Source organism: Chelonia mydas, chromosome 1 (genome assembly GCF_015237465.2).
Source record: "Chelonia mydas isolate rCheMyd1 chromosome 1, rCheMyd1.pri.v2, whole genome shotgun sequence".
NCBI classification, from domain to species: Eukaryota; Metazoa; Chordata; order Testudines; family Cheloniidae; genus Chelonia; species Chelonia mydas.
The window spans coordinates 94,600,731-94,627,513 of record NC_057849.1 but is presented as its reverse complement, the minus strand read 5'-3'; the positions used below and the strand labels follow the sequence as shown (position 1 = coordinate 94,627,513).

Genomic DNA, 26,783 nt, shown 5'->3' with positions numbered 1-26,783 from the left:
TCCAAAGAAACAATACATCCCAGATTGCCAGTTCCACATCAGATCACTGCTTTGCTTAACACACAACACTAAATTATGCTTATATGAAATTAAGTATAAACGTTTATTTAACAAACCCTGGAAATTCAAGTAATAGCAATAATTATTATTGGAGATAAATGGTTATATATATAAAAAAAATCACAAACCCGCATTCTAGAGCCTAGATTTAATTAACAAGAAACTCTCATCTTGCATTGTATTGCTCACCAAAAAACCTTGCAGTGCTTTGCAGTCAGACAGACTGGCTGTTACCCTTATTTCATGAGATGGACACAGTCAGTTTGCCTCCTACCTGAAGGATTCAGTGAGCCTCTTTGCATTCCCAGATAGATCAGACCAATCCTTTGTCTTTACTCATGAACAGGACACTCCCCTGCTGTTTGTTTCTTCCTACATAGTTTCTTTTTAATTTTTCTCTCTCTCCCTTCACAATCTCTTAATTTGCACCTGGCTTACTATGCAAATATACAAATGGCCAGATAGGGAGATAAGCATTTGTTATCTCTTGTCTGAAGAGAACATTTCCGAGAGATGTCATCTTCTGGAGACCTGCCTTAACTCCAGGACCTTAAGGACATAAATTTCAGTATAGATACATAGCTCTTTAAATATTATCTGTACCATTTTGCAATTACGATGACAACCAGTGGGCAACTGGCTCTCGGTATACACCTTACATGCCAACCTTCGCGGAACAATTATTCAGTGGATCCCCGTACAACCCTATGCACTTTTGTGCCCTTCGCCATTTTGTGCCCTTTGCCATTTGGCACTAAGGAGTTCCCGGGTCATGCACCTATTTAATTTTAGAGCATCAATCATATTTCTATACACTATAACTGAACTCCAAAAAGGAACAGTCTCTACTTTGAAGCATACCATAAAACTGTATGAAGAAAGACTCTGGGCTAAATCTTCATTTTTGCTGAGTTTAAACTTGATATAATTTAGGAAGTGTTTGGAACACACACTCTCATCCATCTTTCAGCTTCTCGAATCTTGGGCTGGCTGGGGACAGCACTCTATCCACAGCCAGTGGCTGTAAATACTGAAGATCTAGTGCACTACTGTCTAATTTGGCACCTCCTTCCTTTTCTCCTATGCTAAGGAAGGAGTGGGTTTCACTTAGCAGGTGGAACTGGGTCTGAGGAATGAGACCATTTTCTCTAAAAATGTAGCTGCTTTCAAATTGCACTACACTTAAAAAGTTATATATACCTGGTATTCAACAGAATCTGCAGGAAACCCACAAAGATGAATGAAACTTGTAGATGGGCTGGAGTTTGGGGTGGGGAAGCAAGACTAAAAGGGAAGAGAGAAAAATGGAAATAGGGGCATCTAGAGCATTACTGAGTTACCCGTGTAAGTCATGAATGAAAAGTCAGATGCCTAAACTGACTTTGTCCCCTAAAAGGGACTTACTTTATGTAGCTAACATTTCAGTTAATAATCATAACCACACTGAAGCAATATTTTCATTAACTGCTCCTGAACAGCCTCTCTGTGTTGTACATGTAATGGTTTTTATTCCATCTATTTCTTTTCCTTGACAAGAATAGCATGACTGGGTACAAAGGGGGAGAAAAAAAAAATCACTTGTGTTGAGAGTTTTCCTGGTCCCTGACAGAATTACAGATTATTGTTGAAATACAAGGTTCTTGTTCTACACTTGCATTATTTTTGTGGGATCTCTTTTCAAGCTTTCAGTGCTACAAAGCAAATAGTATTTGTTCTCTGAAGCGATTTTGAAGACAAACTAGCAATGAAAAGATGACTAAACAACTAGCAATGTGGGGTGAAATCCCTATTATGGATTCAAAAAACAATGACTAGATGGGAAAGGAGAACTGAAAGAAGTGACAAATTTATAAACTAATTAATAGCATAGAGGACACTTGAATACCTTGCTACCCTTTCACAAAATACAAAGAGAGCGGTCTAAGTTGGAAGACAAGCAAACTTGTGAATTAAAAAATAATAATCTTAAATTACACACAAAAAACCAAGTAGTACACACTGCCCCAGGATATTTGAGACAAACAACTTAGAGAGTCTAATTCCTTTTATGGAAACCCACTATGAATAGCTGTAATTAAATTACTGTACCTGGCATAAAGTTTAAAGGCCTATTTTCCCTTATCCTTCAAGAGAATCAACAGTCGGATTCAGGAAGAAACACATTCCATGTTCTTGGGAAGCAACCAGCAGTGAGTACCACTGGGGGACTGTACACTGAACTACCACCACCACATGTAATAAATGCAATGTGTGTCGCGTAGCTCTTTTAAGCATGTATTATTCTAGTGTTATCCATGTCCCATCAATCATGCATAGGTATAGTAACAGCTGATACAAAGGCAACTGTTTTCAGAACACAGTAGCCTTAGAAGCAGCACCACAGTCAGATTGCGTTAAGGTTCCATTCTGACAACATGCAAAGAGGTCACTTATTTATCGTACAGATGGTAGGTCTTTTGGTTGCCTGAGGGAAATATATGAAAACAGAGCTACATTCATGTAAGATACTGATGAATGAAGTCCCTAATATCTGCTTAATTTGAAAAGGAAACTTTATGCTTGCTTCAATTAGAATGTCTAATGTTATACTCAATAAATTGTACAAAATAATGCTTTTAGTATCTGTATCTTTCAATTAAATAATTAATCAGAGCTATTGAATGCTTTATTGTTTGGCTGTTCTACCATTTGCACTTTTTTTACTTAGATCAGTACACAAATTAAGCATTATCTTGATTAACACTTCTTTGAAACTGAATTTTATGAGGGTCTTCAATGTTTTGTACATCAAAGGCTGACAGATTCACACTTCCATAAAAGTGATACTGGCCTTTTATTTTTGTTTCTCTGTCTTTGAACAACGCCATTTTCGACAGGGATAGGGGAAAAGAACCTCTTAACAAATTGAATTATTCTTCTAGAAACAAAAGACGACAACACAGCATGCATATTCTATGCTGGTATAATTATCGGCTCAAATATTAACAACACTTGAATTAGAGATTCAATGATGAATAGTTAACTGCAGAATTAAATGGTAAAAGGAAATTAATATTAAACAAACTTTGTGGAATGAGACCACACTATTCAGTCTTGAATTAATTTTTAGAGCGATGAAACTTACAAAAGGACATGGGAAATGTGAAAATTATTGTATGAGGAGGTGTGAAAGAAAACACGGAGGGGGGAGGTTCAGATAAAAAGCTACCCTTAGGGAAGCGTTACTCTTTGACAAGACATTATACTCACCTTACAGACTTGCACTTTTTACTATGACTGAGACCTCTTAACATTTCTTAAATGTATTCATAATTAGTGAAATCTACTGCAATTATTTGTTTATAAAACCTGTTTTCTCCTGTTCTAATAAAGAGACTAACACCGCCCCGCCCCCCAAAAAACCAACAACAATTGTGCATCTGAAGAACTAATTCCTGCCCTCACCCTCAGGTCCCCCAAACATTTATACATCATAGTGATTTTATTCTGAAAACTGGCTTGGAGACTGCACTTTGTTAAGGTCTTCTGTTAAGACTTTCTGCACACTCAATAACAATCGTACACTATTGTGATATGGGAATAATCTCCAGATGGAGCCCACATATGGAAAATTTCAGCCAAATACTAAAAAGAAAAGGAGTACTTGTGGCACCTTAGAGACTAACAAATTTATCTGAGCATAAGCTTTGGTGAGCTACAGCTCACTTCATCGGATGCACTTGCTCTAAGGTGCCACAAGTACTCCTTTTCTTTTTGCGAATACAGACTAACACAGCTGCTACTCTGAAACCAGCCAAATACTAGTATTTTTCAAAATTCTAAGCAAATGAAAGCATTGGGTTATAATGAGCCTTGATATAAAATTACCTATCTTAAAATGTTTCACTAATTGGTTTGTCAAGGAATATTAGTATCCCAGCTGTTTAACAAGACATCATTTGTAAAATAAAAAAATCCTCCAAAAATGACACAAGCAAACCAACTACATCTCTTTGTAATTAAACAAAAAAATACTGACGGGACCGTTCTTGTTTCACTTAAGTTGATAACAAAAGTCTTACTGATTTCATTTAGACCACGAATTGATCCGAAATACATACAGTTAAAAGAACCCAGACTTCAAGGTGAAAAAAAAAAAAAAAAGAATAAACTCACTTGTCAGCTGAGCTTTGGACAGTTTCTCTCCACAGCTATAATCCTGGGTGCTGTCCTGAAGCTTTAGCCATTCCTGTGCTTGAAAAAGGTGAAGTCTGGCCTCTTTTCCAACAGCTGCTGCTACATTGTTGATTCTGATATACAGAACAGCATGGTCGCCTTGATATTTAAAAAAATAAAATCAACTACTCGTCTTACGTGGATCACACAAATAAAACTGGAAGAGTACCTAAACAGCTATCACAGTACCTTTTTAATGCATATCACAGATCCAGATGGACCACTCTTGGTCACTCTTCAGACTACCATAAGGGGGCTCACTTCATTGGGCTGTGTGTGCTTTAGGTCACCAGAGCATAAACATGGTCCAGTCACTGCCCTTGGTCTGGAATCCCTACTCATACTCTTGAGGTGCAGTTCCTATATCACATCCTCTCTGGAGAGCTGAGACCTCACAGTACAACTAACCAGCCCTTAGGATCAATACTGACCCCTCAGTCTCCGTTGTAGCTTCTCTCCCAGAACTCCAGCACTTCTGGTGTTCTGGGGTCCACAGGTTAATTCTTCAAATGCATGCGATGGGTAGAACACATAACACAGAGACTGACTTTGCACAAGAGTCTAAATCACTATTGCTCTTTATTCAATCGCACAACAAATATGCACATCTATATAAAGATAATAAACCCTGCATGCATTTCCCTGCCTTGGTTTTCTTACCACCTCAAATCATTCTTTGGCTTGGGATCAGAGTCCTCTGGTGCTGTCCAGGGTTCCTCGGCCGGAGGACATAGCTTACCTTCTCAATTACCAAGCCTCCCTCTCGGTCATCTTGATTTGACCTTGGTTGGTCCTGCAGCTAACCACCCCCTGCTATGAAAATACACACATCTCTTCCTTTCTCTCCTACTCAAAGTTCCTGACTCGCTTTGAGAATCCCTCAAAGTTGTCTGTCCCACCACAACACCTGGCTTCTTTGTTCTTCTTTGTTCTTTGTTCTGTAATTTTACATTTGTCAAGCTCCTTCAAATTTCAGCCCCCTACAGACAAGCTGGAGGAAGTGGTTTCCTCTAGCTCCAGCCAACCTCCTTAGCATACCTACTGACTAGTCATACAGTCATTGAGGTAAACCAGGGAGTTGCACGCTTTGTACCATCTGTAGGTCAAGCTTAATGCACACACCAGGAGTGGAATGCATCCTTGTATCCCACCCCTCCCACATGCTCCCTGTGTGCCATCCTCCCACTCCCCTTTATTTCCATGGCACCCTGCAACTCCCCCACATCTCCCTCCTGACCGGGGCTCAGTGTGCCCTCCAATCTCACCTCCTCGCATACAAGATGGATTCCCATTCTCCTATCCCATACCCCACACTCAGCAGCTCTGAGTGCACTCCGATTTCCACTTCCCCATGCGCTCCATACCCCTCACAGAAAGAGGCTCTCTGTAACCCGCATTCCCCCTCCCACACCAGGGGCTATGTGCATGCCTCCCTGCCTCTTCCCCCTCCTCCCTTCTGTCTGAGTGATAAGTTATCCAGGGTGTCAACATGTTACACTCTACTGGGAGAATAGGCAGAGACAAGATGGGGTACTGTTATGCTGGAAGGCGTTAAAGGGTGCCATCAACCTGTTGTTTGTTCTACTAACAATTGCAGAGGTGTTTAAGGTGGTGGTTGTGCTAAAGAGCTGGCAGGGGAACTGGAGGGACTAATGGCCATTGATGCCAAGAACATTCCCTGAAATTTTGGAACTGATTGCATGTGGTGTTTGAAAGTTATTATATTACAGACAGACAAAGGCTGTCAAATTGAATACAAAACCTTTGCAAGCCCAGCCAACTACTCTCCACTGAACACCATTCTCATGATCTCAACTTGCACGAAATCCTATGTTACACTTTAAACAACTAAAAAAAAAAAGCCTTCCAGGGGTAATTGTGTCCCCCTTTCCTCCCAATTTACATCTGCCCAAGGTCCAGGAATTGTTCTGTTCAGTTCAGTTTTGTACTAGTGAGTGGTTAAACATCCGATATTATGTGATCCTATGGGTTAGAAAGAATAAATTCCAATATTCCCTATGGAATATAGCACTTGATTCTAAAACTGGAAGGGCTTGAGACACTAATCTTTAAAATCATGATTATTTTAGGTTTTAGAGTAGCAGGGGTGTTTGTCTGTATCCGTAAAAAGAAAAGGAGGACTTGTGGCACCTTAGAGACTAACAAATTTATTAGAGCATAAGCTTTCGTGAGCTACAGCTCACTTAATCGGAGGGGAGATTCCACTGTATTTTCCACTGTATGCATCCGATGAAGTGAGCTGTAGCTCACGAAAGCTTATGCTCTAATAAATTTGTTAGTCTCTAAGGTGCCACAAGTCCTCCTTTTCTTTTTATGATTATTTTATGATCTGCTGTAGAGTAGAACTGATGAGAACTAAGATATTTAAATATAAGGTGGACGAATATAAAACAGCACCAATTTTTTTTTTAAAAGAACTTCTAGAAGTCAGTCAGTAACATGGGGTGTGTATAGATATACACGGCAAATATATGGCATGGTGAAAAAGTTTTATTTGTTTGAGGATAACTTGCAGCACTCAATATTTCATCGCTTGTGATTAAGTCAAATATCCTCAAATTCATCCCAATAAATCCATTTATTCCACACCATTTATTCCATGTGGTCTTTATATTAAATATAATACATACCCCCCCCCGTTCTTAAAAGAAAAAATTCTTAGAATCGAGAATTCTAGTCAGATTTAGTCAAAACAATACAAACAGCAAAAATATAAATGTCTTCAAATTTACGTCGGTATTGTTTGGCTTTTATACTGTAAAGACATCCACCTCTTTTCCACCCTCTCGTGTATTATCTCTTACACTTGTATCTAATTCAAGCACTAATGCGGCAACTGGTTCTGAGCAAGTGGACTCCCGTTGACTTCAATGGGGCTCTACACAGGAGCAGGGGTTCACCACAAAGAGCTAGTTGGAGGATAGCGGTCTTAGACGGTAAGAACTTGGTGACAGAGACAACGTCTTAGATATCTGTAAAGCACTATGCATGTCTATGGTACAGGCTAATAATTCTGCGTCTGCATAAATAGATCTTTCATAAACATGCGTCCCAATAAAAGACAAAAATTGTTTTATACCATTATTATTATTATTAACTGATACCTCTATACAGAGGTGTTTGCAGAAGAGGCATTTTCTGGGAAACATCCTGATATTTTAAGGGCAACATCCTGGGAACATCCTGATATTTTAATAGTAAGTGGAGAAAGCTACCAGGCTCCTTGAAACTTTCTGATTGAAGAATGTAGAGTATTAAGTATCATTCTAGTTACTATTTAGTGATTCAACACATAATCTGAGTTATTGTTAAAATTAAGCAAACATAATGCAAAATACCCTCAAGATACTTCTTTAAAAATTATTATTACATTTTTCTGGCCAAAGCTCATAAAGCTCTTGGCTCTGCCACTGGCTTGCTATGTGATCTTGGACATGTCACTATCCTCCACGTGCCCCACTTTCCCCACTGTTTCTGTAAAATGGAGATAGTGATAGTGACCTCCTGTGCAAAGTCATTGAGACAGACTGATAACAGTATCTAGTTCTTAATGTGCTTTCATTACTATATAATTATGATATTTGGACACTAGCAGAGGCAAACTAGATGGCTTGGGATTGCTGAAAGGCCTCTTCAGGTATGTGTACATTGACATCAAAAACCCGTGGCCGGTCCTTGTTATCTGACTCAGGGTTGCAGGAGTCTGGCTAAGGGGCTGTTTAATTGTGGTGTAGACATTTGTACTCTGCCTCTAGGAACCTGTGAGGTGGGAGGATCCCAGAGGTCCAGCTGCAGCCCAAGCTCAAACATCTATACCAGGGATCGGCAAACTTTGGCACGTGGCCCGCCAGGGTAAGTCCTGCTGCGTCCGTAGGTTCAGCCGACTGCAGCTCCCCTTGGCCGTGTTTCGCTGCTCCAGGCCAATGAGGGCTGTGGGAAGCGGTGCAGGCCAAGGGATGTGCTGGCTGCTGCTTCCAGCAGCCCCCATTGGCCTGGAGTGGCGAACCCTGGCCAGTGGGAGCTGGGATCAGCCAAACCTGCGGCAGGTAAACAAACCGACCCAGCTCGCCAGGGGGCTTACCCTGGCGGGCCGAAGGTTGCTGATCCCTGAACTATATTGCAATTAAACAGTTCCTTAGCCCAAGTCCCGCAAGCTCCCGTCAGCAGGCACAGGCCAGATCTGGGGGTTTAATTACAGTGTAGACATGAATGGTTTACCTCCAAGGCCTGGTCTATACCTAAAACTTAGGTTGATTTAGGGACATTGCTCAGGGCTATTAAAAATGTCATGCCCTATGCAACATAGTTACCTCGACTTAACCCACTCTGTCAGCACAGTCTAGTCCATGGAAGAATATTTCCTTTGATCCAGCAGCTGCTGCCTTTTAAAGCGGCGCGGGTTAGTTACAGCGATGAAAAAAACCCTTGCAGGGCTGTGGGGAGCGCTCACGCTCAGGCTGTAGCCGCTGTCGAGCGGACATGCCCTAGTCGCTCTTCCAGACCTCAGGCAGGGCCCCTCCGGCTCTCGGCAGGCTCCGGGCAGGCGTGTGCGCCCGGCTCCAGCCGCGGGCAGCCCCGGGCTCGGGGGCGCCAGGCAGGGCTCGCCACCCAGCCCAGCTGTGGGGACAGGGGCGGCGCTTCACGCTGCAAACCGGTCCCGCGGCTCCCACCCGCGCCCGGAGCGACGTCGGGGCCGCCCGCGGCGGGCACCTACCGTGGAACTGGAACCGCGCCGCCAGCTGCGCCCCGCCCCCCGCGCTGGAGAAGCGGCCCCGCAGCGTCTTCCCCTGGGCGCCCCGCAGCCACCAGCGGCTGCCGCCCACGGCCAGGCAGAGCAGCCACAGCAGCCGCCCCATCCCCGGCCGCCGCACGGGTCACCCCGCCACCTCTGTATCACGTGACAGTCCCGGAGCACAGCTGGAGCCGGCGGAGGGAGAACCAATGGGAAGAGAGCACGAGCCACGGGGCGGAGCCAGGGCCTGCCTCGCCTCCCCCATTGTTATTCCCCCCTCCCTCCTGCAGCGAGAGCCCGGCCGCGACGTGTCCGTTGCTTAGCTTGGCCCTACGGCGGCCAAGTGTCGTGAAACTGTATTTTACGGCTGCCACGGAGGGGGTGGACACGTTTTGCGGGACCCCACAGAGCGAGCTTCCGTCCGCCCTCTGCTGGCGGGGGGCGGCCCCGGCCCAACGCATGGGCCCAGGCCGCTGGAGGCGCACCCCTCCACCCCCGCGCTCCCGAAGGAAGAGGGCAGGAGTATTGGGTTTCACTGTGCACGCGCGGGGAAAGAGGGGCCGCGTCGCCCATGCGCAGTGGCGGATACCGGGGGGGGGGTGTGAGACAGAACGCCAGGAAGTGACGGCGAGCTGCGGTGGTGCCGTAAAGTGCGGATGATGTCGGGTGCTGGGGTTCCTGGGGCTGCCGCGGGGCCTTCGGGCTTTGCCAAGCGGCTGCTGGTGACGGGCGGCGCCGGGTTCATGTGAGTAGCGGGGGCGCGGGCGCGCTGCCTGTCCCCGCAGCCTACAGGCCCGTGGCGGCGGCGGCAGCGGCGCTTGGGAGTGGGGCGGGGCGAGGCTGTCCCGCCGCTGCCGTCCGCGCCCCTGGATCCGCCTCCTGGGGCTGGGCCGCGGTGGCTCCGGGCTGCCGACCCGGATCCCCCTGCAGCGGCTGGGGTCCCCCTCGCTGTCTGTGCGGCAGTCCGGAGCCGGGCGGGGCGAGCGCCTCCCCTGCTCCTCCGGGACAGCCGGGGGGTCCTAGCTGCCTGCGCCTGCCCGAAGCGCTGGAGTCGCGGGTTGGCAGCGGGGCAGGTGACCGCAGGCTTGGGCAGCTCGCACCAGCCCAACGCGAACAGCCGCTTCAGAGACTGCGCCTGCCGCTGGGTCCCCGCGCCAGCTTCCGCGGGCCCGCACGTTCCCACGCTCAGCTTTGCCCTCCTTTCGCTGGTTGCTTTGGGAAAGACTTGCGCCTGAAGCTGGGGAGCTGGTGATGGCCCTGACCCTGGAAACTGGCAGCTCTGCCCTGGCGGATAGCTGCTCAGAAATGGGCTGCGGTGGTTATACACGGGATATAGAGAGAGAGAGCATGTCAAATGAAGTAAGTAACTGGTCGGTAGAAAGAAACCGGAAGTTTCCCATTATAGTGCTTCTGGATGTGATCAGTAAGGCTAAGATTTTGTCACTGTTTAGTAAAAGTCAGGGACAGGTCACGAGCAATAAACAAAAATTCACAGAAACCTGTGACCTGTCCCTGACTTTGCTAAAAATAACTATGACACAATGGGGCTGACAAGGGGATGCTTGCCTAAGCCCTGGGGAGGGAAGGAGAGGGGAGGGTTGTCCGGCACCTGCTGCCCATGGTGGCTCATAGCTCTGGGGTTGCCCCGTGCTGCGGCTTGGAGTTTCGGGGTTGCTGCCATGGGGCTGAAATGGAAAATGTTACGGAGGTGTCTGGAAGTCATGGAATCTGTGACTTCTGTGATCCTGCATGACATAATCTTAGCCTTAGTTAGCAGCAGTAAGCAAACAATTTCAGACAGAAGTAGTTTTCTATTCAGTTCAGTGGCCCTTTATGGCAAAAACCTCATTCTGCTTTCTTTACCAAGTTGGAGGGATAACCGTTTATACTAATTATCTTATAAATTAAATATTTCTCACATGCAAGTTATCACATAATGGAGATCGGAGAGGATGATACATCAAGTTAGCTGTCTGTGAAAGACTGAGGTGTGGTCTGCACTTAAAAGTTTTGCTGGCATAGTTATGTCAGTTTCAACGGGGGAAATCACATCTCAAAACTACATAACAATGGTGCCAAAAGCCCTAATGTAGATGCAGTTACACTAGCAAAAATGTTGTTGGGGAAGGTGGCGTGTCACCTAGGAGGGTTTGCCGGTAGAGCTGTACTGGCAAAGCCTAGTATAGACAAGGTAAATCTCTAGGAATTTTTTTTTATTCCTTTATTATAATAATAATAATAGCCTTGGCTTAAATACAGAACTTGCACCAGGATAACTTAAATTGGTTTGAAAATTGATTAGTTAAAGCAGGGCAAAAGGCTAGTTTATACTGATTGAGCTTAAATGTCTTCCTGACTGACTTCAGCTAAATCCTTGTAAGAACAGGTTTTTATTAATTTGAGAATGTGCATACTTAGTGTTTTGTACTTCTCGACCTGCTGCTCACAAACGGAAGAATTAGGAGGGGAAGCAAAAGTGGATGGGAACCTGGGAGGCAGTGATCATGAGATGGTTGAGTTCAGGATCCTGACACAAGGTAGAAAGGAGAGCAGCAGAACATTAGCCCTGGACTTCAGAAAAGCAAACTTTGACTCCCTCAGGGAACTGATGGGCAGGAGCCCCTGGGAGAATAACATGAGGGGGAAAGGAGTCCAGGAGAGCTCACTGTATTTTAAAGAATCCTTATAGAGGTTGCAGGGACAAACCATCCCGATGTGTAGAAAGAATAGTAAATATGGCAGGCGACCAGCTTGGCTTAACAGTGAAATCTTTGCTGATCTTAAACACAAAAAAAGAAGCTTACAAGAAGTGGAAGATTGGACAAATGACCAGGGAGGAGTATAAAAATATTGCTCAGGCATGCAGGAGTGAAATCAGGAAGGCCAAATCAACACTTGGAGTTGCAGCTAGTGAGAGATGTTAAGAGTAACAAGAAGGGTTTCTTCAGGTATGTTAGCAACAAGAGGAGGGTCAGAGAAAGCGTGGGCCCCTTATTGAATGGGGGAGGCAACCTAGTGACAGAGGATGTGGAAAAAGCTAATGTACTCAATGCTTTTTTTGCCTCTGTCTTCAAGAACAGGGTCAGCTCCCAGACTACTGCACTGGGCAGCACAGTATGGGGAGGAGGTGACCAGCCCTCTATGGAGAAAGAAGTGGTTTGGGACTATTTAGAAAAGCTGGACGAGCACAAGTCCATGGGGCTGGATGCACTGCATCCGAGAGTGCTGAAGGAGTTGGCGGATGTGATAGCAGAGCCATTGGCCATTACCTTTGAAAACTCATGGCGATTGGGCGAGGTCCCAGATGACTGGAAAAAGGCTAATATAGTGCCCATCTTTGAAAAAGGGAACAAGGAGGATCTGGGGAACTACAGGCCAGTGAGCCTCACCTCAGTCCATGGAAAAATCATGGAGCAGATCCTCAAGGAATCAATTTTCAAGCACTTTGAAATGAAGAAAGTGATCAGGAACAGTCAGCATGGATTCACCAAGGGCAAGTCATGCCTGACTAACCTATGATGGGATAACTGGGTCTGTGGATGAGGAGAAAGCAGTGGACGTCTTATTCCTTGACTTTAGCAAAGCTTTTGATATGGTCTCCCACAATATTCTTGCCAGCAAGTTAAAGTAGTATGGGCTGGATGAATGGACTATAAGGTGGATAGAAAGCTGGCTAGATCATTGGGCTCAATGGGTAGTGATCAATGGCTCCATGTTTAGTTGGCAGCCAGGATCAAGTGGAGTGCCCCAAGGGTCAGTCCTGGGGCTGGTTTTGTTCAATATCTGAATGATCTGGAGGATGGCATGGATTGCACCCTCAGCAAGTTTGCAGATGACACTAAACTGGGAGGAGTGGTAGGTACGCTGGAGGGTAAGGGATAGGATACAGAGAGACCTAGACAAATTAGAGGATTGGGCCAAAAGAAATCTGATGAGGTTCAACAAGGACAAATGCAGAGTCCTTCACTTAGGACGGAAGAATCCCATGCACTGCTACAGACTAGGGATTGAGTGGGTAGGCACTAGTCCTACAGAAAAGGACCTAGGGGTTACGGTGGATGAGAAGCTGGATATGAGTCAACAGTGTGCCCTTGTTGCCAAGAAGGCTAACAACATTTTCGGCTGTATAAGTAGGGGCATTGCCAGCAGATCGAGGGATGTGATGATTCCCCTCTATTCGGCATTAGTGAGGATCCTCTGGAGTACTGAGTCCAGTTTTGGGCCCCACACCACAAGAAGGATGTGGAAAAATTGGAAAGAGTCCAGTGGAGGGCAACAAAAATGATTGGGGGCTGGAGCACATGCTTCATGAGGAGAGGCTGAGGGAACTGGGATTGATTAGTCTGCAGAAGAGAAGAATGAGGGGGGATTTGATAGCTGCTTTCAAATACCTGAAAGGGGGGTTCCAAAGAGGATGTATCTAGACTGTTCTCAGTGGTAACAGATGACAGAACAAGGAGTAATGGTCTCAAGTTGCAGTGGGGGAAGTTTAGGTTGGATATTAGGAAAAAGTTTTTCACTAGGAGGGTGGTGAAGCACTGGAATGGGTTCCTGGGGAGGTGGTGGAATCTCCTTTCTTAGAGGTTTTTAAAGTCAGGCTTGACAAAGCCCTGGCTGGCATGATGTAGTTGGGGATTAGGCCCTGCTTTGAGCAGGGGGTTGGACTAGATGACCTCCTGAGGTTCCTTCCAACCCTGATATTCTGATTCTATCTGCTAAGCTAGGTTGATTAGCCAAGCAAAGCGAGGTATATTCCATGACATTTCTGTTTGTGTATAGGAATAGGCATACTGGGTCAAATCAATGGTCCATCTAGCCCAGTATACTGTCTTCTGATAGTGCCTGATACTAGGTGTTTCAGAGGGAATTAACAGAACAGGGCAATTACCAAGTGATCTATCCTGTCATCCACTCCCAGGTTCTAGCATTCAGAAGCTTAGGGACATCTAGCGCATGGGTGCATCCCTGACCATCTTGACTAATAGCCATTGATGAACCTATCCTCCATGAACTTATCTAATTCTGTTTTGAACCCAGTTGTAGTTTTGGCCATCACAACCACACCTGGCAACGAGTTCCACAGGCTGTGCATTAAGTGAAGAAGTTAATTTTGTTTTAAATGTGTTGCTTATGTGAAGGAGTATATAACGCTTCCTTATTCACTTTCTTGGCACCATTCATGATTTTATAGATCTCTGTTGTATCCCCTCCTTAGTTGTGTCTTCCAAACTGAAAAGTCCCAGTCTTCTTAATCTTGCCTCATAAAAGAGAGGCGATGGAGTTTATTCCTCATCGTTCCCTTGCACACATGAGTAAGAACTGAGTGTCAGGGACCTTGGGTTATGAACCCTCGTACATAGGGCTCTTAGAAGCTAGTAAGTTCCAGCCTGCCACATAGGTGATACTTTTAAATGCTGTATTCAATCAATTCCAAAATTTCAAGGAATGTTTCAAGTATCAATGGGCAGAATCCTTTGCTTTTTGGTGAAAATCAGAAAACTGGAAGGGAGAAATGGAGGACACGTAAGCACTCCTTGTGTCTGGATAGCAAAATTAGCAATTTCAGTACAGTGGTTACAGTTCAGAGTTACGAACTGACGGGCCCCGTACACACCTCATTTGGAATCAGAACTACACAATCAGGCAGCAGCAGAGACCAAAAAATAAAAATAAAAATGCAAATGCAGTACAGTACTGTGTTAAACGTAAATTATTTTAAAAAAGGGAAAGTTTAAAAAAAATTGGACAAGGTAAGGAAACATCTGTGCTTGTTTCATTTAAGTTAAGATGGTTAAAAGCAGCTTTTTTCTTTTGCGTAGTAAAGTTTCAAAGTTGTATTAAGTCAATGTTCAGTTGTAAACTTTTGAAAGAACCACCATGATGTTTGTTCAGAGTTATTAAGAACCTCCATTCCTGAAGTTTTAATTACAATAGAACCTCAGAGATATGATCTGTAGATCAAAGAACTGGTTAATCAAAGCCATGAACACCTTCCAGCATAATATGCCCCATCTCAGCTCTGTTCATCCTCCTAATATTTTAAAAGTGTTGACAACCTCAATTACTTATCTTCAAGACAGAAATAAAAGAAATAAGAATGTTGGGGAGCCATGGAGAAGAAAGGGCATGGCAAAGAGAGTGAGGGACCCTTGCATGGAAGGAATGGGAGGCACATGGACCCCCTGGCATAGGGGATTGGGTAGAGAATGGAGTACTGTAGTATGAGCACAGAGGGGAAGGAGGGACACACGGCCCTTGGCTAGGAGGGAGAATGAAGGACAATAGTATGGTGGAGGGGGATATGGGAGTGGCATTCAGAGCCCCTTGATGGGGGTGGGTGGGCAGAGTTGACAAGAATCCCTGAAATAGATGGGCTGTGAGGATGGTCCACAGGGAGCTTGGGGGGAGAAATGGTACGCAAGATGCCCATTTCCCCCTTCTCTCCATGTTGGGGCTCTTTGTGCCCCCCACCTCCATTCTGCCCTCTGCCCAGAAGTATCTGAAGCTCCTAGATTTGCTAACCAGATGAATGGGGCTCCATGTGTGATGCATTTCTCTTTCTACCTTAATTGGTCAATTAAGGTGCAGAGAGAAATGCACAAAAACAAATTCTGAAATATGCTTAGGTGTAGAAACGAATGTAATGTATGAACAGAACCATGGTAAGTGAAAACAAATGTGGGGGTTCACAGCTCAGTATTGAAGCACAGATCATTGGGACTATTGGTGTGGCCCAGGATGGATCAGCTCTTAAACCAGCTCAAACATTTTTTTTTTTTTTTTTAAGGTTACACAGATGCCAGTCTTGCAAACAGTCATTTTTTTTATCTGTGCAGTGGAACCACACACCTGTAAATTTTAAAGCCATGTATAAGTATATGCACAATTGAGGTCAAAGATATGCTGATATGTGGTTTATACGGTTTGTTAGAAAACTCTGAAATTGAACAAATGAGATGATTTTATTGATTTTTTTGGGGGGCAGGGGAAGTGGCTAGAAAATCAAACTTTAATTACAGAATAAAATTATTTCTCTAGCTTTTAATTCACTAACATTACATGCTTATTAAACAGATTAAAAAAAGAAACATTAGCAAATTAAAAAAAAAATCAGTGTATTTTTGTGTCAATTAGGGTTTTGTCTGTAGTCATCCTAAAGTTCTCTCTATAATCGTAATTTAAAACAGGATTATTCTTTTTTTAAACCTGCAGTGCATCACATGTGGTTGTGTCTCTTGTAGAAAACTATCCAAACTATCTGATTATAAATCTAGATAAGGTACGTTTTTGTGTTCTTTTTTTTCTCTCTAAAGAAATGTGAAATAATATGCATCAGTTAATATACAATATGTTGAAAGTTTGCTTAATATGGAAAGTTTTACATTAGACCTTGAATTTCTTAAAATTCAGAGTTGGCACGTTTTATGTGCTAATTTAGGGCCTGATCCAAAGCCCAATTCTCAAAGCCCACCTCAGTTCTGCTAACATGTTCTTTGTTTCACATACATTAACTCTAACAAACAAAGTGTTTTTATTTGGAGTAGCCATGAGTTTCAAATCCACTTCTCAGCCATGTCATGCTTTCTACAGTGGGTTTGAAACTCCTACTCCAGACAACTTATTTGGTTAGACAGTGGTTCTCAATCAGGGGTATGCAGAGGCCTTCCAGGGGGTACATCAACTCATCTAGATGTTTGCCTAGTTTTACAACAGGCTACATAAAAAGCACTAGCGAAGTCAGTACAAACTAAAATTTCTTAGAGACTTGTTTAATTACTCGATATACTATACACTAAAATGTAAGTACAATATGTGGAAATTGATTTATTTTATAATTATATGGTAAAAATGGGAAAGTAATCAATTTTTCAGTAATAGTGTGCTTGTATTTTTATGTTTTATTTTGTAAGCAAGTGTTTTTTTAAGTCAGGTGTAATTGGAGGTATGCAAGACAAATCAGACTCATGAAAGGGGTACAGTATTCTGGAAAGGCTGAGAGTCATTGGATTAGAGTAGCGATTGCTCAACTGCAGATCCCATAAAACACAATCACTGAAAATCTCCAGGTAAAGTAATCCTCAGAGCAAAAGTTTCAAAGACTCTTCACCTTCACAACAAACTCTTTTGCACTTCATAATATAACCAACCACAACAGCATGTGTCCTAGCAAAGTCTGGCCCAATCCTGAAAATACTGGTACAGAAGCTTAACTTTACTCATGTGAGTAATCCCACTGTAGCAAATGCTTAATCATTTATGTATTCTTAGAATCAGAATCTATAATGTTATCTCTACAGGGTGAAAAAAACAAGTCTGGGAATTTTTAAAAAGAGGATCACTTTCAAATGTTTCCTCTGCCAAAATTTAATATTTTACCCCAAAATTATTGAAAATTAAAGGACCCATGAGAGATTGTGTCTAAACTTTTAGACTGTTTTCAATTGAAGCATAAAACAGAAGTGTTTTAGTCCTGCTTTATGTGAAAATCCCAATGTAACTAAGTACTGAGGTGCTGTGGAGGGCGTCTCGCTAACAGTAATGCCACTGGTTTGTGCCCTGAGAGTATGGGGATCGAGCAGTCCCTCCAGAAGATTTAAGGGCAGTTCATTAATAAATACTATACAAAATAGCATTTTTAAAATATTTAAACCTTTTTGTGTCCCAGTGCACCCAAGTGGTTCTTATATAAAGCACAAAGAGTTGAGTGTTTTGGCTGGTCACAATACTTTCTGTGCTTCTTTGCCTAAAAATACTTGAGGTCGCTAATTGGCCTTGGAGTTATGATATTATGCAGTTACATTATAAACCTGTTTATATACCTCAAAGAATTGTGCACGAAGTTGAGTACACAACTTGTGACTTGTTAATGATGTATCCATGGAATAATGACAAGGTCTTTTGAAATTTTCAGTGAATTAATCTAGTTTTCAGCAACTTTTTGAAAGCAGATTATGTCTGAAAGATTGTGAGGGAAAAATCTCATTTAGAGACAGCTCAGCTGACAACTTCCATAAATTCCTTCCACACTCTCTATTACAGAGCATTCATATGAAAATGGCTCTGTTTTGGAAGACTTAACTGTTTCTCATTTTTATTTCCCCATCTCATAATCATCTGTTTTGGCTACCAAATGATATCCGAGAGTGATGTCAACAAAGTAAGTGTGGGCAGATGGATCAATTCTGGGGGACTAGGATTCTCAGATTTTATTTAATTGATTATTGCTAGATTTGTCAATCACCACATAATGACACACAATACACCTTTTAAACAGAGAAGTTGACCTCTCTGCAGATTTATTTTAAACAATAGTTTAGCACCTTCTCCTCAAGACTGTTAATTAGAGACTTGCTCAGTTAGTAAATAAGCAGAATCTAATATAGAATCTTTAAAGAAAACTCTTCTTCATAGTAATATTCTGTTTTGTTTTTTTTCTTAAGCTGGACTATTGTGCAAGCTTGAAGAATCTTGAAACCATTTCTGAGAAGCAAAACTACAAGTTTATCCAGGTATGGCAGACTTTTTAGTAGCAAACTAGCAAGTTATGGTTGTAAAATCTGAGGTTGGACAGGCTTTTATATCTGGGCTTCTGCAGAACTGAGACCTGATTTGGGAATCTCCGTCATTTTCTTCTCATGGAACTATGGCTTCTGCTTTTGGTTACACTATATAACTTCCACTTTTGGCCATGTGTATATGGGTGTGAACATGGCATATTACTGCATACTTCTGATACAGTTGCTGTAATCTAAAAGTATATGCCACCAACGCATGGCGTAACCCCTCAAAAACTGAAAGACATAATTATAGACTAAAGGTTAGAATTTAATCAAGCCTCTGCATCATAATGGAGTGTTCTTTGTTTTACTCTCCTAACTTTTGGGCTAACTTTATGAATAACTGTACTTTGGAGTATCAAATACAGACCACTGCCAGAGCAGGATACTGAATTATATGGGCTGCTAGTATGTTCTATTATGTCAATTCCTGTGCGCTTGTTGATCTGCTGGTAATGTTATCTGTTCCATGACTCAAAGTCTCAACTGTGCTTGGAAGATTTCACAAATGTGTGTTTAAACATAGCCTGCCCGTTTAGAAGCCTTAAATGCCTGTTTATCCTCTGGCTTCCTCTTTCCCACTGTTCAGATATTCAGTTTATTAACATAAGTGTAAACACGTGAAATGCTATGAGTTGAGAGGCATGACGGCTAAGGAGGCATGTGGCATTGGTGAAGAAGTGGTATTTACAGCTTTTATAAAGTTACCAGTTTAAACCCAATTTCATACCGCTGCCCTAGTCAGACTGATACAATGCCTGGTTATAGGATGGCATGATATAGATTCCAGGGAATGAGTGCAAGTGTAGACAGCAGAATGACCTTGTATGTGCATTAGTTATGATTATTGAAGCGGAAATTCAAGATGAGAACACAGACATGAATCCTGAGCTTCTGTGACTAGGGGCTTTTCTGAATGGGGGAATTTCTTTGGTATGCTGGTTTTTGCTATAACTAGTTTGGTGTTGGTAGATCAGGTGGTTGGGCTGTTGTCATGGAGGTCTATGCTGCTGTTGAGCAGGTGCTGCTGGCTGATCATAGAACCTGGAAACACCATAGAAAGTTATTGATGGTGGATTTGCACAGGGGCGTTTCGAATTGTATTGGGGTCATTGATGGGACCCAGGTGTCCAGTCTTTGTCCCCAAAACCAGACCTCCGAGTTCATTCGGAGAAAAGTGTATTTCACCAGGATGCTGCAAGACCTGGCTGATCACTATGGAAGGGCAACCAGGGTTAATATGGGATAGCGTGGGAATCTGTGATGCTAGGAACTTCAGAAACTCAGCATTGTTTTATGCAAGGAAAAATGGGACACTTGCTCCCAAGACCACTATGAACGTGAATGTTGGTGTGATTTCCCCTGTCGTTCTGGGAGACTCAGCTTACCTGGTTTATGACGGCTTACTGGGGGCTTGGATAGGAGAAAGGAGCTACTTTGTTAACATTGTGAACAGCAAGAGACGGTGCCTCTGCAAAATGTTCCAACTGGTCAGGGAGCCAAAGTCGAGGATGTGAATGTGGCATGGCTGCTGATGTAATAGGTATGTAACTTCATGTGTATGAGCTTGCCATGAGCTGGAATCACAAAGGGACGTATCTGGGAACATGCTAGTATTTAAACAGGATGGTGACATCCAGTCAAGATGATCCCAGAGCAGTAGAGAGCATACAGGTAAACAGGCTGACCTAAATGTGAAACAGTGCACTGTGGGATGGCAGTGGAAGGACTTCCAGAAGTGGTATGGTTAATCTGAAATAGGGAAGGGTCCATACAAACCATATTCCAGTATAACTCACTCCAAAATAGTTGTGTATCCTCCAAAGAGGATTAATTAAAGTGAGATAAGATGCCAGATAAGGTTAAAAAAACCCAGTGTGTGTGGACACAAGGCAATTTATACCTAATAACTTTCCTATATATAGACAAGCCCTACCATTAGGGTTTCTCCTGCTGTTTCTTCAGATAAAATTAGGGTAGATGGTGTCCCCTCTTCTTTTAAAAACAATATACTGGTTTAGTAAAGAGCTTCTTTTCCCTGACAGATGAGGGGGATTGTTCTGCAAGTTACTTAAATCTTACATGCCTCAGCTTCCTCTTTTGTAAAATGGGGATAATACTTCATTACACACCTCACAAGGGTGTTGTGCGGATTAGTTAGCTGATGTTTGTAAAGTGCTTCTGAAACTGGGAAGAATGTTAATGTAAAAAATAATTGAGCTGGTGATATATTTTAAGATTGAGAGCATACTACAAAGTATGTAGTTATACCAAGTATTATGTGCTATGCATTGCAAGGGCCAAAACCAAAAGCCTGCAGGTTCTAATATATGTGTATAATTTTAAGAGTATTAGCATTGTTCAGCATTCCCCACTGAAAATTACTGGAATTTTGATGACTCAAGGGTGTATTTCTCTGGAGGTAGAATAAGGAACACACATTATTTTAAATCCTTCATCGACTTTTTGCAAACGCACTGGTTTCCGTAAAAATGGGAACTCAGCAACCTACAGTAGAGTTGTCAAAATCTGTGAACCTTCAGTAGCAAAGGCTAAGTAATGCTGATGTTGTTTAAAGAACATTTACTAGTGTGTGTTAGCTTTGAGGTGGAGAAATGGGAAAATGTCAACCTAATGTTTCCCTAGTGTGTGTTCTGGTGTGTAGCATTTTGAGCAAAGGTAAACTAACACCTTTGCCTGTGTAGTTATACAGAATAGTTACATTATTGGAACTATTGCCAGCCAGTTCTGAAAACTATGAACTGGATCCTAGAATGATCTTCAGTTCAGTTCATCTTCCTTTTTTTAAAGCCAGTAGGTGTCGCTGTTCATTCACTAATTATTCATAACATCTTTATGGTTTATGTATAGTATAGCTAAAACTTGTAAGTAGCTTGAATATTAGTATTGGAGACGTTTATAAAATTTCTAGTGGTGATAATTTAGCTTCATATTTAATGGGTAATGTACATAAATTAATCCTGAGATTTAAAAATCAAATATGATTCTGAATATATTGGAGAACCTTGCTTGAAAAGCATGAAGTACATTTCTATTTCCTCATTTTTAGAGGTAGCTATAGTTTGTTCTCTATTAATGCATAAACTACAGGAAAGCATAGTTTTTGAATCACTTTTTAAAAAAATTAGATATGTGATTCTTTTTTGTTTTTAGCAGTGCTTTTGCTTGCTCTTTGAAGACTTTACTTTTTTCCTATGGGCTGTTTTAATTTTCTGTTAACTGACTTATTCTTTCAAATAACAGAACTTTTGACCCTGTGGCTTAGCCTATGAATTGTGGCTTCACGAAGATTGTTTTAGGGAAGAGTTTTTTCACTTGCTGTTTTTGTGATAGTTCACATTCCAATTCATGAAAATGCACATTAAGTTCGGAGTGTAAGTGCTGAAGTAAACTAATTAGATAATTTCAAAGATGTAATTTTTGCAGTTTTCTCTAATAAACGTAGTGTCTCTTGCCATTGCTAATTCACTTAGTTTTTAAATTACACAGAATAAATATTATTTTAACATTGACTGCGGCTAGTTCTAAAATTTAAGAATATCCTTCTTTTATCATCACCAACAGGTTCCGACAAGGAGGCTGTTGGTTTGAATTCCCCCCCTCCCCTCATGAGATTGTGGCTTTTTAACATGAACTTTATTCAATTAATGAGTATAGGTTAAATTAACTGGTCATTTTATGTTTAAAGTAACATTTCTGCTATTTTAAGAGCATGGCTAGTTTGACTGCAAGTATGAGGGTTACACAGTATTTTATTTCTTTAGCTATAAAATGTGTTGAACAACTGAATGACACTTGGACATGATTTGGTAATTTATTTTATGTAATAGCTTATTGTAAGTATCAACAGAGTACTTCCCCTATGATTTTATGTTTATAGATTAACAGTAGTTGTATTATAGGGTATTACACACTGCCCAATTTGTATACCTTGCTGATCTAATTAGGCGACTGACACAGCTATTTGCCTTGCTATTTGAAGAGTGGGTTAGGAGTATGTTGGTGCAACTGCCAGTAGAATATGTTTACATCCAAAATGAGAATTTGGTGTGAGGGAAGAGAAACCGTACTAGCTGAAATGGAATTGTTCATCTCACGGCTCCCCATTCCCTTCACCCTTTTCAGAAAAAATACATATTTCTATCTCATGAAAAAGGAAGTTTTTGAGTTAAAAATTTCCAACTATAATTTAAGAGCGTTAATTCAGGGCAGGCAGAGAGTCTGGAGGGGGAGAAGACTTCTAGTATATTTTACAGTGATAGACGGCAATGCCAAAGGGTACATTCTTCATAACTCTAAGCCAAATTTGTAAAGCTCTTACTCATTCTGGTGAGCATTTACTCATTGAGGTAGTCCCACTTGTATGTAAGTGCTTAGCTCTTTTTGATTCTTGTGTACTATGTTTTTTTTAAAAATAAGCTATTCAATAAATATGGACTGACGTGGTAGTATTACAAGTAATCAACAGGAATGCAGTCCTGCATCAAGTCATGGATAAAATGAACAAAACAGACTACATGCTGTTTTCACACTATAGATAAAACTTGGTAGAGTTGAGAGTCATGACTCCATTATTAAAAGCTGACTTGGATTGCTATCTTTGTTTTTAATCTAATTGTTTTTCTCTTTAGGGTGACATCTGCGAACCCCATTTTATAAAACTACTTTTTGAAACTGAGAAAATTGATATAGTACTACATTTTGCAGCACAAACCCACGTAGGTGAGCATTGTTGCATGTGGTTATTGTTATAAATCTTCTAGGTGTTTTGTTTGAAATAAGTAACCTATTCATATTGATGCTGTTTTCATTCTTGTCACTTCATATTAAACTAAAGGACGATAATTGTCTATTTATTATAGCAACACCAAGTAGCACCGTTAAGGCTCAGGGTCTGTCAGCAAAGCCGGATTAAGGCATAAGATAACTAAGATACAGCTTAAGGCCTCACAATATGAGGGGCCTCTAAAAAAGAAAAAACTGACTCCATTTCAAATGTTATCAAAATTGGCTGATAAATAAAGGAGATGGGGGGGAAAAAGGAAATTCTCTCTAAATATAGACACTTTTGTTCAAATATGACAAATATAAACATCTGGCTACACAAATACCCTTGACCTCTATTACCCTTCACTAATTGTTTGTTATTGACAGGTGGGAGGCCAGGCTGAGGGGAAGAAAAACAATAATTGCACTTATAAAATTAGTATTTCAATGAGTAAATCTGCTGTCAGTCTCCTAAGGCAGCATTTTGTTGGCCAGCTGCTTCTCGTATACTGTCCCCCTTGGCTGCTAATAGCTGGAAGGCCTCCATCTTTTGTTTACGGTCCAGCACGCTCAGTCATATAGTGCCTTCATTCCTGTTTTTCTAAGTTTTCTTAAGAGTTAGTGTGTTCTTTCTTCTTTTGATTTTTTCATACGTACTGTTGTGTATTTTAGGGCACACCGCTTTCTGCTTTATGCACTATTCATGCTTCACGTGATTGAATTTGCAGGTGATCTCTTATGGACTTGGGTCGAGTGGCTCTTGAGGATAAATTTGTGTTGGCTTCCCTCCGTCAGTTTCAAGAACCCTCACAGTAAATATCAGAGTGCTGACAAAAGGATAGATAGAGGGTTTTGAGAGAAGTGAAGGAAGATATACTTATATATCAAAATATTCTGAGTACTTGCTGAGCAAGTTATTTCAAACTATGTGCATATATGAATTATAGGCTTTAATAGGCTATGATATTCATTATATTTGCTTGAATATAGGCTAGCTTTTCTCACTTTCTCAATGCCTGTCTAGAGATTACCAGTCTCTCTTTTCTGGTAAATTCTTTTTCTTTCGCGCATATAGCTTGTTATCACTGTGTGTCCGAGGTGTTTACTCGAGATTAATTAATAGTCCTGGAAAAGACAGAGGCTAGAGAAGTGAACACAAAGAGAGCTTTTCTTGCAGCATTTTCTAGGCAGACATCTATCCACCCAAGCATTCTGTGCATCGAAAGTGACAAACTCCATAGCTTATAATTTGAGGACACCATCAGTGACTTTGCTCTCCAAAAATCACAAAGGAAAACGTTTTAAATTTCAGTGTTAAAATTAATGTGATGTGCAAACAGACATACGGCAGGCTGTACAGCTTCCTTTAAGTAAACTGGTCTGTATAGCTGATTTTGTGTTGTAGATATAAAGTTTTCGTATCTATGAATTAAGAAATCATAGATGAAAATATGTTAATTTGAAACTATTTTATAATGCAAACAGGCATATTGCAAGACATATGTTTTAGTTAGATTATTATTCTATTTTTGTATATATGCATATATAAAGCTTTCGTGTTTATATATTCAGTGTCCTTTCTGTGAAAATAATTTTTTTTTTTTATGGTATGGGGCATCTTACACTTGACATAGCTTATCAAAATGTCATAATCCGGCCCTTTCTGTCAGCATTTCCATTACAAACCTATTTTCAGAGGTTTATAATCAATGAGTCATGTAAACATCCAGGAAAGTGTAGGACGCCAAAGGATTTAAAAAAACCCCTACACTTAAGTGCCTAAATACGAACTAACATTATTCAATGGAACTGTCAAGAGAAGGTATCAATATGATAAAGTCCATTATTCACATGCCTTTTGACCACCATTATCTGCTCTCCGCACCGTAATTCATCTCCAGTGGTACTGCTACCAACATTCCAGACTGTGAGCAGTTTCAGTCAGCTCCTATTTTCTTAAAAGCTACCAGCTAGAGAAAATATTCCTTTACTTTTTTTTTTTCCCTCTTACCATTCCCCCACACCATTCTCCCTCTCCCCGAGAAATTATACTGGTATTAGGTGCCGGGCATGGTTCATTTTTGGTCCAGGGATAGGTTTAAAGTTTAGCATCACAGGACCATCCTGACTAGAATGGGACCTTTGTACCATTAGACAGGAAATTTCCTTCAAATTTGTTTCTTGCACTGTCAGTTCATGAGACTGGGCCTTAAAAGGTTACTTCAGTGCCCTCCTCTCCCCCATCCCACCCCCATGCACAATACCTTGAACATCTGTAGTACTTGTATTAGGAAAACCTGGCTTTCTGGATTCTGAACTCCTTTTCACAAACCAAGACATTTGGATTGTAAGTCATTTGTGAGACTTTGGACTGGGTGATGCCCTTTTTGCTCTCAGGTCAGATGTGAAAAGTGTCACCTCTCCCCTTCTCTATACCCGTTCATAAATTGACCCCCTTCTCTGATGCTTCCCTTTTTTTACTAAAAAAAATTTGGCTTATGAACGAGTATATACAGTAGTTAACTAACACTACTGTAAAGGCAAATATAAGTATTCGGCAAACATTTTATTCCTGGTTGTAGTTCACCCTGGAATTGGTCATGGTTTGTTACCAGGTACAAATGTTTGTCTTGGAGCAGATATTGGGAGTGTCTATATTTGTCTTTGCCAATTAACATGATTATAATCAAGTAACTCAAGTTAAAACACCACCAAAAACTTTCATCTCTACAGTGCCTCATGATATGGTTCACTGTTAATCTCTTTATGCCAAGTCATCTTTTTAAAGTCTTCAGTGCCTGAATTGAAAACTTTTTTTCATTCTCTACCCTAGTGAGATTAAATTTTAAAATAAACTCATTCCGTTGTAGATCTTTCATTTTGGCGTTCCCTGGAATTCACCTATGTGAATGTTTATGGCACTCATGTTCTGGTCACTGCTGCCTATGAAGCCAGTGTGGAGAAGTTCATTTATGTCAGCACAGATGAAGTATATGGAGGTAGCATTGATGAGGTGAGCTTGAAAACACAACTGTATTTTTTGTACCTCTGCTTGTTTTATGCATATTTTTAAAGATTTCAAACAGAACAAAATAAGATTTTAATAACTTCCCATGACTTCTGTGAATGAACTATCGTATACTGTCTGTGCTGTTCCTGAAGATGATGAAACTTATAAACAAGTACTGATGGTTACTAAAACATAGTTTAGTAACAGTCTCTTATTCATCATCTTTTATCATTTGTGCATTACATTTAATGCAAAATGCCTAGAACAATGGGTAGACAGTAAAAAAAATAACAAACAAAAATGCATTTGAAGAAATACATTTTAAGTGGTATGGAAAGAACGTCCTGTCACAAATTCTGCCCAGGGTGCTTTTGAGCCTGTCTTTATTTAAAGAACATTT

The 26,783-nt window shown here is 41.5% G+C and overlaps 2 protein-coding genes across 8 annotated transcripts in view; one reads left to right on the top strand and one right to left on the bottom strand.

Annotated features, from left to right (window-relative positions):
* The window catches only part of GPR180 (G protein-coupled receptor 180), a 31,426-nt gene extending 22,071 nt beyond the window's left edge, over window positions 1-9,355 (bottom strand). For 2 of the 5 annotated variants that reach the window (XM_043534579.1, XM_037895784.2), the window contains exon 1: window positions 9,011-9,321. In XM_043534579.1, the coding sequence (XP_043390514.1) occupies window positions 9,011-9,152 (142 nt within the window). In that variant the 5' untranslated portion in view covers window positions 9,153-9,321. The other 3 variants (XM_037895779.2, XM_043534567.1, XM_043534595.1) reach the window with 3 other exon arrangements.
* A 153-nt stretch (window positions 9,356-9,508) lies between these two features.
* Window positions 9,509-26,783, top strand: part of TGDS (TDP-glucose 4,6-dehydratase) — a 33,227-nt gene continuing 15,952 nt past the window's right edge. The window contains exons 1-5 of one of the 3 annotated variants that reach the window (XM_037895792.2): window positions 9,509-9,773; window positions 16,241-16,307; window positions 18,469-18,537; window positions 23,238-23,328; window positions 26,244-26,386. In XM_037895792.2, the coding sequence (XP_037751720.1) occupies window positions 9,685-9,773; window positions 16,241-16,307; window positions 18,469-18,537; window positions 23,238-23,328; window positions 26,244-26,386 (459 nt within the window). In that variant the 5' untranslated portion in view covers window positions 9,509-9,684. Of the gene's footprint in view, window positions 9,774-9,868; window positions 10,388-16,240; window positions 16,308-18,468; window positions 18,538-23,237; window positions 23,329-26,243; window positions 26,387-26,783 lie in introns of those variants that run through there. The other 2 variants (XM_027828528.3, XM_037895797.2) reach the window with 2 other exon arrangements.